The 16,164-nt window shown below is 42.8% G+C and overlaps 3 protein-coding genes across 3 annotated transcripts; all 3 read right to left on the bottom strand.

Annotated features, from left to right (window-relative positions):
• Window positions 1–7,881: 7,881 nt before the first annotated feature.
• BJ212DRAFT_1485330 (uncharacterized protein) lies at window positions 7,882–9,427 on the bottom strand (the record flags this gene model as incomplete). The annotated part of the gene is made up of 7 exons (XM_041340964.1): window positions 7,882–8,193; window positions 8,249–8,446; window positions 8,494–8,673; window positions 8,724–8,820; window positions 8,874–8,923; window positions 8,979–9,158; window positions 9,212–9,427. 7 exons carry the CDS (start codon window positions 9,425–9,427, stop codon window positions 7,882–7,884), a joined length of 1,233 nt encoding a protein of 410 aa, XP_041188438.1.
• A 1,618-nt stretch (window positions 9,428–11,045) lies between these two features.
• BJ212DRAFT_1281215 (uncharacterized protein) lies at window positions 11,046–11,318 on the bottom strand (the record flags this gene model as incomplete). The annotated part of the gene is made up of 1 exon (XM_041331603.1): window positions 11,046–11,318. One exon carries the CDS (start codon window positions 11,316–11,318, stop codon window positions 11,046–11,048), a length of 273 nt encoding a protein of 90 aa, XP_041188437.1.
• Window positions 11,319–13,126: 1,808 nt separating this feature from the next.
• On the bottom strand, window positions 13,127–15,460 carry BJ212DRAFT_1281307 (uncharacterized protein; the record flags this gene model as incomplete). The annotated part of the gene is made up of 9 exons (XM_041331609.1): window positions 13,127–13,608; window positions 13,660–13,792; window positions 13,850–13,965; window positions 14,015–14,682; window positions 14,738–14,783; window positions 14,841–14,949; window positions 14,999–15,093; window positions 15,148–15,296; window positions 15,357–15,460. The coding sequence occupies 9 exons, from the start codon at window positions 15,458–15,460 to the stop codon at window positions 13,127–13,129; spliced, it is 1,902 nt and encodes a 633-aa protein (XP_041188436.1).
• Window positions 15,461–16,164: the final 704 nt, after the last annotated feature.

Genomic DNA, 16,164 nt, shown 5'->3' with positions numbered 1-16,164 from the left:
CATCATACCGCAGTCGGTTGGCTAGCACATCCGAGGTGGAGCGAAAGCCCACCCCACTTTCTGGTGTATTTTTATCCGGCATGTGACGGGTGTATGCTTTGCCAACTAGTGGGAGGCATTGAAATTTCCTTGAAAGCTATTTCATGACTCAAATGGTACTGGCGGGCATGTGCTGATGCACACCAAGGTACATCAGTGCAAGTACCCCTGTAGATATCTGCTTCATTGGGTTCTTCAGATGATGATTATTGCAACCTACCGCCCCCAAAAACCGATATTTGAAACGAGCAGCCAGTCAAAGGGAAAAGAAAAGCCCCATGTCAGATTCCAAGCTAGTGTTCTGGCATCTACAATCTTCGGTCAATAATACTGAACCCAGGCGAAACCAAGGAAATGGCACCCAACCTCGAGTTTATTGCAGAATATCTCAATGCAGGCAGTGGTGGTGGTCTGTGCCCATGCTGACAATATTTTCCTGTGAGTATGAGGGTCCAGGACTTCGTATTGTGAGGCGCACTTTGACAACTTTTGCTAAAACTCACTGATGGACTAGCACTACACAGTCATGGCTCCACGCATAGCCTACCGTTTTCAGATATGTTTCCTCCGAGGTTTGGGACCATCCTTAGTTTAGCAGGTGGCTCGGAATTCAATGGTCTCATTCAGATTTCGAATGGTGTGGTAAAAGCCTATTCTGCATTTGGCTTTTCTTCTGATGCATTCCGAGTCATTAGTCATCTATCCTGAACCGGCATCTAAACTGGATAGTTCTCTGTTGTCTTTTGTTGTCCGCCACTGATATCAGAGCTTACAGCGTTACCCGGCTGTGTCGGAAATTTACGAAAGCGGTTGCAATCAGCTATATTTAGATGTCATCGAAATGCGTGCTGAAATCACAAGGTAATGTTCCTGGCCGGGTTTCAATGTGTTCAAGGATTTGTAAGCCTATGGTAATTGATGACAAGCATATGTGTCAACATGAGGCCTGCCAGCTCTTTCTTTCTTCAATCTTCAATTTTCCAAAAACAACCTCTGTAATTGTGTGCCCAAATGGCCCCTGAGCACTCAAAATTGTGTGATATATGCAACCAAATTATCAAACCAAGAGGCTGGACTACTCATTGAAAAGCCTGCAAGATATGTGTAGATAAGAGATGTTTGTTGGAAATTCCTAATCTAACTTTCAATGCATTACAAAGCATTGAAAGGTTTAAATACAAACCACTGCTTGAAATAGCTTCCAATAATAGAGTGTGTCTTGTAATGGGCATTACAATCATGGTTGCAATGCCCATTGTAATGGTGATTGAAATTTGTTCAAATCAATATTAGTCATTGTAATGGACTGTTTGTACAGCAATTGGTTGCAATGATGCCCTCATGTTACAATAAAATTGATTTCTTGGAATACTGACCTTATCTTACAAGCCCCTGTTAAGGTTGTACTCAAGGGCTAATGGATCCTAAGGGCTTTGGCCTCAGCTTGTGCACTGTGCCCCTTACCTGAGTATTGCCCCTTATTTCAGAAGGGCAAGACTAACATGTCCAGAGGGTTGGATGAGTAGTGTAGTGCATCTGGATGACTTCCAGATGCAGGATAAGTATCGTAGGGCTAATCCGGATGAGTCCAGACTAGAAACTAATGGTAGTGGACTGTTGTAGACAGTGGTGGATATGGATAGACTATAGGAATCAATCCTAAGTCTCAGAGGGTGACAAGAGTAGAGATATTCAGGTCCGGTGTCTTAATAACCAAGGGTCTTATATAAATGTGTGTAAAATGTAATGACACCACAATTACACTAGGATAAGACTTCTTGCCAGTCCTTGATTAACACAGTCTATGACTTTTCTTCTTTCATGGTAGATAACATGTGAGTTCTTGGGAGGCTCACTAAACCAATCTATGTGATTAACTTAGCTGGAGCTTTTGTGTTATATCCCAACTTATAAACTTGTCTAGGATAAACCATCTAGACACTGGAACATGGTTCATTGTTAAGATAATCCTCTGTAGAGACTATGGTCTCAAATATGAATACATTGGCCAAAGACTGGTTGGTCAAATAGGCACAAAGTGGTGAGAAACTGGTCTCAAATAAACTAAGTTTCTATCATAAGAAACTTATGTAATCTCAAGGGAATGTCTTTTCCCTGCACTTGGTACTTCAAAGGGGCTTTCTTTGTAAGCAACAATCTTCACAGTGAGTAGCTCAAACTGAGATTCAAATGATTGCAAGTGGGAGATCCTATTTTTTGGGGGGAGAATGGGCCCTCCTTATATACATTTTGTGTGGGAATATTATGTAAGTAAAAAAGCGGAGCAATGACATCAGAAGTGGAGCGGAATATTCCAGAAAGTGGAGCAGAACATTCCAGAATATTCCATAGGTGGAGTAATGACATCAGAGGTGAGTCATTGTGGAGCAGAACATTCCAGAACAAATGACATCATCATGACATCATAACTTTCAACAGAATACTTGCAGGAGTATCTGTGGAGCCATATGACATCATTATGACATCATACCCTGTAGGTACAATTTTGTGAAGTATCTGATGGGTCAGAGCATCCCAATAGAAAAATAAATCAAGGAAATACTAGAGAAAACAACTCAGAAATAATAATACAATAACAAGACACAAAACACAGGCTTTTTAGATAGGTTTTTTGTTAGGCTTTGAACTTTTCTCTATGGTTTTCTCTAGCCAAAGTGAATAAGCCAAAGGCAAGGCAGTACCTTAACCTTCTTGCTTCACAATATCAACTAGGTCATTATGTGATTCCCATCTCACAAATGACTTTTCTTCAAGATATAATAAATTCATGAATCACAGAGGGGAAACTGAACTATATGACCAAGGTTTGAAACCAAGGTGTGGGTTGACTAGCCTGATGCCTAAGCTAACAGACTTTGTCTTTTAGGGGGGCTACCTAGTAGTCATGTCCATGCATGATTCCCAAATCATGCAGGACACCGGAGGACAGGAATGAGCAGAACTAAGTTGATATTCAAACTGAGGTGTTACAGAGATTTACAGGAGGTTATATACTATAGGTATCTAATGGAATGATCAATCAGCAGGGTCTGAGGCTATGTATGAAGCATATGGATAGTCTATTGGTAAGTAGAAACAGATCACAAATAATGAAACAGAAATGAAGCATAGGTAACAGATCAGTGAGCAGGACGGATATACCAATAACCAAAATACCAGAGTTAGGGGATTACTGAAAGGAGATGAGTGCTGGTTGTGGATTCAGATGAATTGTGGACCAGACCAGATGAGTGGACAGATTGGATGATGAGATGTTGGAGGGGGATAAGATGTGGATAGGATTGGAGATAAGATGTGGATTGGATCTGAGATGAGATAAGGATTGGATCTGAGATCCAGATATGTGGTGAAGGTTCAACTACTCTGCTGGGCTTGCAGAGCTATAGAAAGAAAGAATGGCTCTACCTCTGGGGTGAGAGAAAGCCTACTGGCTCTCTAAATTGTTAGTTGAAGTGTGCCAGGCAATACATTCAATCCTTAGGGGAAGCAAGGAAAGCAAGATCCACAAAGTGACACCAGGTCAACTCTGATGAAGTGTGCTGGGAGCACGCACACAGGAATGTTGAGCACATAAGGGTGCGAAACGTGGGAATAATGCATGTGCTGTGCACAGACGTATATGAAACTGGTGGAAGGCATGATGTCATGAACTGAGGCTGCTGAATGGAGACTGATGATGATAGACTGTTGCTGAGGGACTAGGGCAATGACTCTGATAGATGCTAACTCATGATGATAGATTCTGACTCTCAATGATGACTACTGACATGATGGTGGTTGTTGTATCTCTCATGGTGGTAAGTGTATGAAACCTTCCTAGGCAACAGGTAAGCTGTGCCTAGGCATGCTCCCAGGGCTCAGAAGCAAACAAGGAGCGCTCTAAGTATGTAAATGATGTAACTAAAGGTCCATGATGAAATATAGTGTCATATAATGCTAAATATGGTCTGATAATGAAAATAGATGAAAGGGACTCACTAGGGGACTGGTTAGATGATGGATGGATGCTCCAGGATGCTGCACAACAATGTGTGACCAAGCACAGGAAGAGTGCAGTAAGTGTGTGTGTGGGAATGCATCGCATAGTGTGGGAATGTGTTGCACCTCTGGTGTGTTTTGTGGGAAAGTCATGGATAGTGAGTTGTGCACTATACCGATCATTGTGAGTCAAAATATGGGTGATCTATGCCTGGAGGAATCTCATTCCTTACAGCAGATATGACAGCCTCTTTCTATCATCTTTGCTACATTGCTATCTTATCTTTTGATTTCTATTGCCCTATGCATTGTGACAATCATACCGGTGCTAGGTGCATATGATCACTAGCATGGTTCTTCTCACTCCCAAGAAAGGAGATAAAGTGCTGATCATAAAATCCATATATATTGACTCATCTGCTTTTAGTATGCTCCTTTGACAATAGGCATGCACTCCTCCCATGACCTGTGCTCCCATTTAGCTTTGGTCTGGTCCTAGGAATTTGTCCTCCCATGTCCTATCCATGTCCACCTATCTCTGCTGGTGCATTATTTTTCCCAAATATCATTGCTAAATGAGCTGCAGGTCTTATTACACATTACTCACATCCCACAGCACATGATGTCTTATTACCTATAGACTCATTGTGCACTCACTTACTATGCTACAATTCTTGCATATGCATTCTGGACCTTCACACGCTATGATAAAATGACCACAGTACATATTATTGAGTTAGTTCCCTTCCCCCTGGACTCAGCCCTATAGGAGAGTCGCTCTCGTGTTATTTTTGTAGACCTTGTGCAATCCAATCTATTTGCTCATACTTGACAATCTGGTGCAATTCAACTGCTCTGAAGTTCCATACTGCTAGGACCTTATACTTAGGCTCTTACAAGAACACCTGACCTGCAACCGGTAACTTAGTGCAGTCCTTCTCTCATGCTATCTCTCTTGCACCCAGCCACTCTATCAAGTGCAGTTGATTTCATGCATGTTATATCTACTGCACTGGTATCTGGCATTCATTGCACTCACACGTATCTTCTAGTATTCATCTCATGCTTGTGGTACTAACACCAGTCAATTTTTGCCCATGCTCATGGTCAATTCTCTGACATAGGAATTTGAAGGTATACATATGTCCCGCACTCTAGTTTCTTAGGCCACTATAGATTTTAACTCCTTTGCTCACTTGCTTCCCTTGCATATATTTGAAGGAAGTGCTTCAATAGCAGTCCTCATGGGCCAATCTACTAACTTGCACCTCTTAGGATAAGTAGTGCTAGTTGCTAACAGCCTAGTACCTATTTCTTCTTCACAGCATATTAGTTAATTATATTGTATTGTATTTGTACTCATATTGCTTACTGTTTATTGATACTCTTATATTCTAAACCTGTTATGTTATGTTTGTTAGTTCACTATTATATTGTATTAGGTTTGTATTACTTACTTGTCTATTAGTCTGTACTTGGTAGAATTGAAATGCTCGACTATCTAATAGTTATTAGTTATCTTAAGCTTATGGTCACATGATTACTTAGGACTCACCATGACAAAACCATTAGACTAAAGGGTTTTTACAGTGGCTCAAAAAACTGTCTGCATGTTTTGACATTTTTCACTATCTATGATATTGTGTGAGAACGAACAAATGCCTCAAGGACATGCTTATACCACATTGTAGTATGGCTTCAGGGCTTTCATTTGAGCCCTACACTGTGGGAATTGGTGGAGATATGGTGGAGACATAAGGCATACAAAATCATGACTCATGTGGACAGTTTTTTGAGTGTATATTAAAACTATATAAATCATTATTTATGACACCACAAAAATCATGCCACTATTATATAAATTATGAAGTGGTGTCATTATGTTATTTTATGACTATATCTAACTATATAAACCAGAATATCTCATGTATCACAGTCATAATCACCATGAAAGCCATCTCCTCTGCTCAAAGAGATAATATCCTCTCTCTGTCTTATGCTGGCCTCTCTGCTTGCCAAATTTCCTCTAGAACTGGAGTATCCAAGTCCACTGTGGCCAAGTTTATCAAAGAAAGCCACCCAGACAAGGAAAACTCTTGTGGAGGACATCCATCCAAGCTTACCTCTACTGACAAAAGGGCTATTATCCAACATATCATTACAGGAAAGGCTGATAATGCTGTCCAAGCCACCCATTATATCAATTCCACCATCACTACCCCTGTCTCTTCACAAACTGTGAGGAATGTTCTCAAGGCAGCTCATCTCAAGGCAGTAACAAAGAAGAAAAAGCCTCTTCTCTCCATCAAACATAGGCAGAGAAGACTAGCCTTTGCCTTAGCTCATCAACACTGGACTGTAGAGGACTGGAAGCATGTTATATGGTCAGATGAGACCAAAATCAATAGGATTGGGTCAGATGGGAAGGTATATGTATGGAAAAAGAAGGGAGATGGCCTAACAGACAGAGAGGTTAATGGGATTGTCAAGTTTGGAGGAGGTTCTTTAATGGTATGGGGCTGTATGGGATGGAATGGTGTGGGAATGCTTGCTGAGGTTGAGGGGAAGATGAATGCTGAGCAGTATGTGGACATTTTAAATGACCACTTGCTGCCTAGCTTGGCAGAATTAGGGATTAATGAAGAAGATATCATTTTCCAACAGGATAATGATCCTAAGCACACATCCAGAAGAGCTAAGGAATGGTTTGAAGAACATAACATCAATGTTCTTGACTGGCCAGCACAGTCTCCTGATGTCAATGTCATTGAACATCTCTGGGGAACACTCAAGAAAAAGCTTCAAGCCTATGAAAACCCCCCTAAAGGAGTATGGGAGCTTTGGGAGAGAGTAGCAGTGGAATGGGGGAAGATCACAGCTGAGGATTGCCAGAAATTAATTGAGAGTATGCCTAGAAGGATAGAGGCAGTAATTAAAGCCAAGGGAGGTCATACAAAATACTAGAATACCTGGTTATTATTGTAAAATACTTGAGTCAAAAAACTGTCCACATGAGTCACCATTTTGTGAGCCTTGTATCTCCACCATATCTCCACTGATTCCCACGGTGTAAGGCTCAAATGAAAGCCCTGAAGCCATACTACAATGTGATATAAGCATGTCCTTGAGGCATTTGTTTGTTCTCACACAATATCATAGATAGTGAAAAATGTCAAAACATGTGGACAGTTTTTTGAGCCACTGTACATGACTGCTGTTGACACATCAATGTTTACCAGAGCCTGTCAATGGTTAACACTAAAATGAGTGCTGAAGGGCAGTGTCTGAAGGTGCTACACCTTGCTGTTCCAATCATCAAAATCCATCAAGCACGCACCAGATGCCCTGCCTCCAAGTGCATCTCCCTCATACAAACAAACATATCAGTGTCTACAGTGCCAACAACCAGGTAGTTAGATGGTCCATCTGGCACCAGAAGCACTCTGCATATTATTGACCTGACTGAGAAAAATTGTGACTGTGCCTGCATGTGTGCTTGAACTCTGAATAAATTGAAGTTCTTGTCCTTGCAAAGGCATATACCAGTGGGAGCATCATATGGGTGCACCAAGGCAAGAGGGAAAGTATGTTTCCCAACTGTACACTCAAACAGAAAGAGCAGGTGGCCAAAAATCACTTTTGTCAGAGTCATATGAATGAAAATGCAGTCAACATGTGGTGTGCCAAAAAATTGTGGGCTGCAGTGAAGATAATCAGTATGCTGCCACCAATCGACCATTGATTCATAGTTGACTTTCAAAAAGCGAAATCCTGTTATCTTTAACAATAAATCAGTGTAGTGAATGATAGAGCTAAATGAAACAATTGAACCTTGTCACTTGCTCAGAGGCGAATCCATTTCCCTTGCGGTAGAGGTATATTGATGGCAGGTAGGAAGTCATTCAAAAAATCATTGAGTCTGATGCACAAGTTTGAAAATGCATTGTCACTATGGTAAATGTTCTCGACCAACTCAAAAGTCAGTGGGGGTTGTTTTGACCCAACTTTCACATGGAAAAAACCTGCCAGTGGAATCACTGCATCATCTGCAGCATCAAACTGATCTTGTGTTTGTAAGTGAAGATATTCATTGAAGTCTAATAGATGACAATGAATATCTTCCGTGATGAGTTGCCAATGATTTATGTGCAGGATCTGTAACTAAGTTCAGAGAGTGTTACATTATCATACAATGAAAAAATAACATGACCTGCTCAGCAACATTTTGGAAGTTTGTCCACAGCAAATATGAATCCTTCAATGGTCCATGCATCTTCTTGTTTGGCTTCATGTTATAGTTCCATGTGGCTCCTTTCACTTCAATGTCATCAAACAAATGCACATCCATATGGAGTTTCAGGAAGTTCCAACCCTTATCCTCAATATCCACTGTTTTGTCAATATATTGCTGTGTATATGTCAATGATATGTAACGTTGGAATGCCAGAAACATACCTTTAAGAACCCAGAAAACATTTGAACTACGTTTCTCCCTTCACAAATTGTATCTGATGTGTGAACCTCCAATGATGCATACATGTCAACTTCAATATACAGACATATACACTGAAGAAGCAGGTAACCAAGCATACAGTCCTCCTCTGTCACGACATCATGTGCTGCATATAGTATCATCTAGTTAGTCATTAGTATCATTCAAACAGAATGGACACAAGGCTGCAAACCTTCAAAATGTTCTCAGGTATGGAACTGTCAGTAAACACAATGTCCATGACCTGATTGGGGTGCTTCTGATTGTGCCAGCATGGAAATTCTTTAAATCTGTAAGATGCATCTGAATCAGCTCTGATAACTTGTAAGAACCAATTCCAAACCTCTTGTCAATATGAGAAACAACGTCTCTCCCAAGGTCATTCAGGTACTTCTGGAATTCAACCCAAAGATGGTCATCAAAAAGGCCACCATCACGGAAATCATACAACCGGTAGCCAGCTGACAACATAACCACCACCTATGCCCTCTCCATTGCATATGTCTGTAGGCAAGTTTGCTAACCGAGCAACAATGGGATAGGCTTTTGCAGTACCAGAAGTTGACAACTTGGTCTTATCAGCATACAGTATGAATGTCAGTGGCTTAGCTCCTTCAGGCAATTGCAACTGGTCAACATGACATTTGAAAACATTACAGTAGGAACTGCTTGAATACATACTTGAAGGTCCCAGAATGCATCTGCAGTGTAAGGCTCATCTATGAACCATACAAAATTTTCACCATCAAATTTTGATAGGTGCTGTGCATCAAATGTTAAATGCAGGAAAAGACATGGGTCTCGAAGAAGGTCAGCAGCCCATTCCCAAAGGTCCCAATAATGTACTTCAAAATCCCATGATTTATCCTCATACATCATCAAAATCACTTCTTTCATGAACTAAACTACAGTGGCTCAAAAAACTGTCCACATGTTTTTGCATTTTTTACTATTTACAATATTGTGTGAGAATACATAAAGACCTTAATGTCATGCTAATACCAGATTGTAGTGCTGCTTCAGGGCTTTGGATTGAGCACCACATCATGAGAATCAGAGGAGATATGGTGGAGATACAAGGCTTACAAAATCATGACTCATGCGGACAGTTTTTTGAGCACATATTAAAACTATATAAATCATCATTTATGACACCATAACAATCATGCCACCATTAAATAAATTATAAAGTGGTGTCATTATGTCATTTTAAAACCATATCTAACTATACAAACCAAAAATTTCCATATGTCATGGTTATATTCACCATGAAAGCCACCCCCCCTGCTCAAACAGATAACATCCTCTCTCTTTCCTATTCTGGCCTCTCTGCTTGTCAAATTTCCTCTAGAACTGGAGTATCCAAGTCCACTGTGGCCAAGTTCATCAAAGAAAGTCACACAGACAAGGAAAACTTCTGTGAAGGGTGTCCATCCAAGCTCACCTCTACTGATAGGAGGGCTATTATTCAACATATCACTACAGGAAAGGCTGATAATGCTGTCCAGGTCACCTATTACATCAATTCTACCATCACATTCCCTGTCTCTTCACACACTGTGAGAAACATTCTCAAGACAGCTCATCTCAGGTCAGTAACAAGGATGAAAAGGCTCTCCTCTCTATCACACATATGCAGAGATGACTAGCACCCTTCTTTTTTCACATATATACCTTGCCATCTGACCCAATCCTATTTATTGTGGTCTTATATGATCATATAACATGCTTCCAGTCCATATAATCCAATTCTGATGGGCTAAGGCAAAGGCTAGTCATCTCTGCATATGTGTGATAGAGAGGAGAGCCTTTTCATCCTTGTTACTGACCTGAGATGAGCTGTCTTGAGAATGTTTCTCACAGTGTGTGAAGAGACAGGGAATGTGATGGTAGAATTGATGTAATAGGTGACCTGGACAGCATTATCAGCCTTTCCTGTAGTGATATGTTGAATAATAGCCCTCCTATCAGTAGAGGTGAGCTTGGATGGACACCCTTCACAGAAGTTTTCCTTGTCTGTGTGACTTTCTTTGATGAACTTGGCCACAGTGGACTTGGATACTCCAGTTCTAGAGGAAATTTGACAAGCAGAGAGGCCAGAATAGGAAAGAGAGAGGATGTTATCTGTTTGAGCAGGGGGGGTGGCTTTCATGGTGAATATAACCATGACATATGGAAATTTTTGGTTTGTATAGTTAGATATGGTTTTAAAATGACATAATGACACCACTTTATAATTTATTTAATGGTGGCATGATTGTTATGGTGTCATAAATGATGATTTATATAGTTTTAATATGTGCTCAAAAAACTGTCCGCATGAGTCATGATTTTGTAAGCCTTGTATCTCCACCATATCTCCTCTGATTCTCATGATGTGGTGCTCAATCCAAAGCCCTGAAGCAGCACTACAATCTGGTATTAGCATGACATTAAGGTCTTTATGTATTCTCACACAATATTGTAAATAGTAAAAAATGCAAAAACATGTGGACAGTTTTTGAGCCACTGTACATCATGTCAGATGAATGGACACCATTAAAAGAAATTGAACCACCCCCGTGACACATTGAGACACTGCATCCCATTTCTTGTGAATGTCCTTGTGGTTTTCAAAGGTGAACTTGTCATTCCCGATAGCGCACTGGCAGCAGATCTTAATAAGCCAATCAGTTTGGTCATTGTTCAGCGCAGCCTCGAGAGCAATCTGAGCAACTTCAAACTCTAGTTGAGACTTGAATGGAAGCCATGGCTTCTTGTTAGGTGGGGGATCAGAAGTTGCTGCCATCAGATTGTGCTGGAAGTCCTCAAATGCATAAACCTTGGCCTTGATGCCACTGTTTGGGTGATGTTCAACCTTGATGCCATCCTTCATGAACATGCGGTTATCATCTACTGAAGGTTCAGGTTCTGGGTATGAGGTATCTGTAAGCCAATGACATATCAGTGGCATTATTAGTAGCAAGGCAGGTAGCACTATGAGATGTTGTCACATACCAATAAGTACATCATTGTGCATGCTCCATTCATGAGATGATGGTTCATGCTCAGTCTGGTGCTGCCTCAATCCACCCACCACTTGGACAGTCTGAGATGTTGCATGTCAAAGTGCTGAATTAGCCCCTGCCACACATATTATTGCAAGAAATCAGTAAGAAATCAGTTCCATGCAAATCAACATACCCTTTGCTTGAATAGCACTTGCAACGGCCTCATCTCAACATTTTTTTTCCATGTTTCTCTTGCATGCCTTTTGGTGAGTGCTCCAGCCATGTGGCTGGATTTGTTGCCTGCATATATCACAAATTTTCGTCCACTCTGGGGCCATTTTTATAGACACAATGATACAAAGATGATAAGGAACACACAGAGGTACTGTGGGTATGATATGAACAGAAAAGAGTGACACACTACCTCTTGTTGTTGAGAATCAGTGCACAGGCAGGAAAGGTCAATTGCAAGGGCGATGCAATTCCATTGAAACTCCGCGGGAAATCTTATCATATCATTTCAGTGCACATGTCAACAACATGTCAATGATAGCCCATTGCAACCGATCTCGCAAATTTCCGACACCGGCTCCGACTCCGCTTCACTCCTCTAATCCTGTTCCGAAACAGTTTGACTGGATCTCAAAACGAAAGGGTAGAACACCGTTGGCAAGGTCAAGACCTCAGTCACCGCTCGTCAAGCATATCTTCTGTTCATTCATAAATAAGGATCTGACTCTGACTGTTTTTTTTTATAAACCCCACCATCGCCTATTCTGCCTCCAATCACTCGTAAACGCTATTTCCTTCGAGTTTCTTGACAAGTCCCCATCCAGAAGGTTGCGCTCTATCGTATGGTTCAGCAACAAGACATGTTCTGTCGTGGTCTAGGAGGAATGGTCTTTGACAAGATGACCGAACTCGATCCCACATTCGGATTTGATCCCATGGCATGGCCAACCTTTATTCCATGGCCAAAATCTCGATTCTATGGCCGAACTCGATCCCGTCGTATCTTGCAGTAATCTCAGATCAGTCTCTCACAGTCAGATCAAGGCAGTCTTTCTATAGTACACGACTTACAAAAGTAATGATGGATTGGCCATCGTGCATGATCTGAAACCTAGACCATCACCAGCAACAGATGGCCCAGTGGACAGATTGACTTGTTGGACAACCCAGTATTGAAATCATACAGGACGCTTTGGAAATTTGGGCATTGGGTAGTTACATGTGGCCATGACACGCATTCTCTATGCTGATGTAAGTTACTTCAATCGCTGATTCTTGGAAGAGCGAATGATCATTCCGCCGATATGACAAAATGTTCGTGGTGTATTTCTGCGTATGACATTTGAGACTTCCACGACACAAGGGGGCAGTGATACAACACAACGTTCGAGTCTCCTGCCTAGGATTTAAGGGAAATGGGTAGCCAAATGATTTTTGCAACTTAACAACTGGGCTTCGAGAGCTCGTATTAAAACACCAAATAGCAATACATGTGATATCGGCAGCAAAAAGGGATAGATAGCGTGTGAATAAATCCAGACTTAGATGAAGATCAAGCGAAGCGTCAGCCATCATCACATCACAGCTCAACTCATCATGCATTTGCCTTCTCCAGATCCTCCTTCACCTCCCTCCTCGCCTTCTCGTCGCCTCCGGTGCTCGACACTTCGCTCTCGCTCTCGAACTCATAAAGCTGCTCAGGGACAGGGTTTTGGAACAACACGAACTTCTTGAAACCGTAGGGTATCTGCCGCAGGCCGTATGCAGCATGCGCACCAAGGGGGACAGCGAATATTTGGTCGAGCTCCTCCAGCGTCTTGCCTTTGGTCTCACGCACGAATAGCAAGATGAGCACCCAGAGAATACAGCACCACGCTGCGTACCAGCCGAAGGCACCTTGTGGTTTGAAGGCCAAGATGAGCGAAGGCCAAGTGATTGACAGAACGAAGTTCCAGAACCAAGTAGTCGCAGTGGCGAAGGACATGCCGATATCACGGATATAAAGAGGGAATGCCTCTGCGGAATATGTGAACGGCACTGGACCCTCGCCTGGGGAATAGAAGATCGCAAAGAGGTCTGAAAGAGTGGATGTCAATGGCAGTATTTAGTACTAAAAGGGTGACGTACATATTCCGATACTGACGCCAGCTACGCGCCCTGTTTCCGAAGTACTCCAGAAGGAGAAGCCCGTGATTAAAAGACAGATGGCCATGCAGGGAAACGTGAACAAAAGTAAGTTCCTCCGCCCGTAAGTGTCGATCTAGTGTTTCGGTTTTCAATATTTACAGAAACCCCAACAATGCAAGGAACCACTTACGGTGAAAACAGCAGGAAGGGCGAACAACCAGTTAAGTGCACCGAACCCAAGGGAGGAAGCCAGTGCCGAAACCTGTGAGAAACCAGAAGCCAGGAAGATATTGGACGAGTAGTAAGCTGCCACCACGTTAATGATCATTCCAAATCATGAACCTGAATCTCATACCGATGACGTTGACGCCGCAAAACTGCTGACCGAACATGACAACCCAACTAGCAAGGGCAGCATGTCTATTACGCGGAATCGTGAACATCTCAATAACACGGTTGCGACCCTTCTTCATCTCGTTCTCCGCCTCGAGCAACACGTGAATGTAGTACAAATCACGAGCAGCCTGAACGCGCGAGAAACGAAGCCGACACAGCTCATTGAAAGCATCCTCGTACCGACCCTTGGAGATCAACCAACGAGGTGACTCGGGTGCAAATAAGACTTGCAGACAGACAAGAAGACCGGGGATACCAGCAGAACCTAGCATGAGACGCCAGTTCAAGCCAGTGACACCGGGGGTGTCCGGAATGAAGTAGAATGTCAGGTCGATAAGGTCTCCTAGAGCAATGCCGAAAGCAGTCCACATCTGCCACATCATGACGAGAGCACCACGGATCGGTGCAGGTGAACACTCGGCGGTATAGACTGGGACAGTGGCAGATTTGGGACCAATACCGAAACCAAGGAAGAACCGTGCAATGAAAAGGTGCCACCAGGTATTCGTCAATCCAGACCAGATACATGTCAAGAACGAGATCATGCAAGTGATGAAAATGGTTTTTTTACGACCAAGATAGTGGTTGAGCGGATGCGTCATCCAGCAAGAAATGGTAGCACAGCATCTGTGAAATGATGAGGAACGATATTCTGCAATAATTTGAAGAACAAAGCACACACAAGTACGGTGCAGAGTTGATGAGACCGACCAACCATGAATCGCGTTCTGCACACACAATTTATGAATGATGATCATCGGAGTGATGGAGGGGCTTTTACGCACTACTGTCGGAACCAATACCAAACTGCTTGGGATAAATGATTTGAGCGCCATTGATAACAGCCTCGTCCATTCCCTGAACAGCCGCTGCAAGTGATGACATCACGACCATCTATTTAACGGTGTGAGCTGTGACAAACAGTCAAGAGGGCGACACCAACGTAATACAGCATGGGCGTTTGTCGCCACTTGTGCGTGACCTCTTCCGTTAGAACTCGTTTTTCTTCATCTGAAAATATGTCTAGACGATTATGACCTGCACATTAAAGATCTCAAGTCAGCTAGGGAAAACGTTCTGAAATTAACATACACGTGGAATCTTGGGCAACAAGCGCCCCTTTCTTAAGCTCAGGCAGCAGATGAGTCAGCCCTCTCTCCTGGGCAAAAATCTCAACATCCGCCATAAGACGATCATGAGGTATGCCGCGCAAGGGGTTTGACAACTTGGCATCGGCGTTACTGTCATAAGAGCGTCAGGCTGCGCACTTGACACAGGGGCGATTACATATGTATACGCACGCGATTGCTCTTGTCTCCGCATCCATATGTGACGTATGGTGGTGAGCGTGACGTGGGCGCTCTTCCACGGGGGATTTTTCGTTCGAGGGCGGGGACGTCGACATCTCACTCGTAGGCGCGCAGAACGGAAAGAGGCGAAAGGCAGCCTTACTCCTATCGGCTTATATACAAACCCGGCATTATATAGCGGCGCGCTTAGTAGCCCAAAAGAGCAAAGCTATACAAAAACATCATGCGCCATGCCGTTAGTTAGCTAACACATCCGAGGTGGAGCGAAAAGCCCACCCCACTTTCTGGTGTATTTTTATCCGGCTGTATGCTTTGCCAACAATGCTGGCTCTTCCGGTACTGGCAGGACCCCGAACGCCTGCGTGAACCTTCCACACCATACAGGATTGCTGACTTGGAACAAAGAAATTATTTGATACGCGCTTTGACAGTCTCACGATCAGGACGCAACGTAACTTAACGAAGCTGAACCTACTAATCATGGACCCAGGGAGGGCCCAGGTCGGAGCCTATATCATCACTTCTGATGGATTCGAGATTTCGATTTGGACGTGAGTCACTGGAGATGACCGAGCCAAGGACGATTCAATCAGATATCTACAGCATGCTTACGATGAGGCTCCGTTCCAAAATCCGGCGACGCAAATTTGAAATTCTGGCCAGTTCGCGGAGTTTGTCGCACTTTGATTGGTCACTTCTGCTCATTGCTACCACCAGCTAGCTACACAGCAAGGCCAGAATAGGTCGGCAATACCTAGTTCCATCAACAATTTGCATGGTATCGGTATCGATGGAACTT

The sequence above is a fragment of the Suillus subaureus genome (genome assembly GCF_016647635.1).
Source record: "Suillus subaureus strain MN1 chromosome Unknown BJ212scaffold_40, whole genome shotgun sequence".
NCBI lineage: Eukaryota > Fungi > Basidiomycota > Agaricomycetes > Boletales > Suillaceae > Suillus > Suillus subaureus.
Note: the sequence above shows the minus strand (reverse complement) of the source record. Positions and strands in the feature narration are given on the sequence as shown.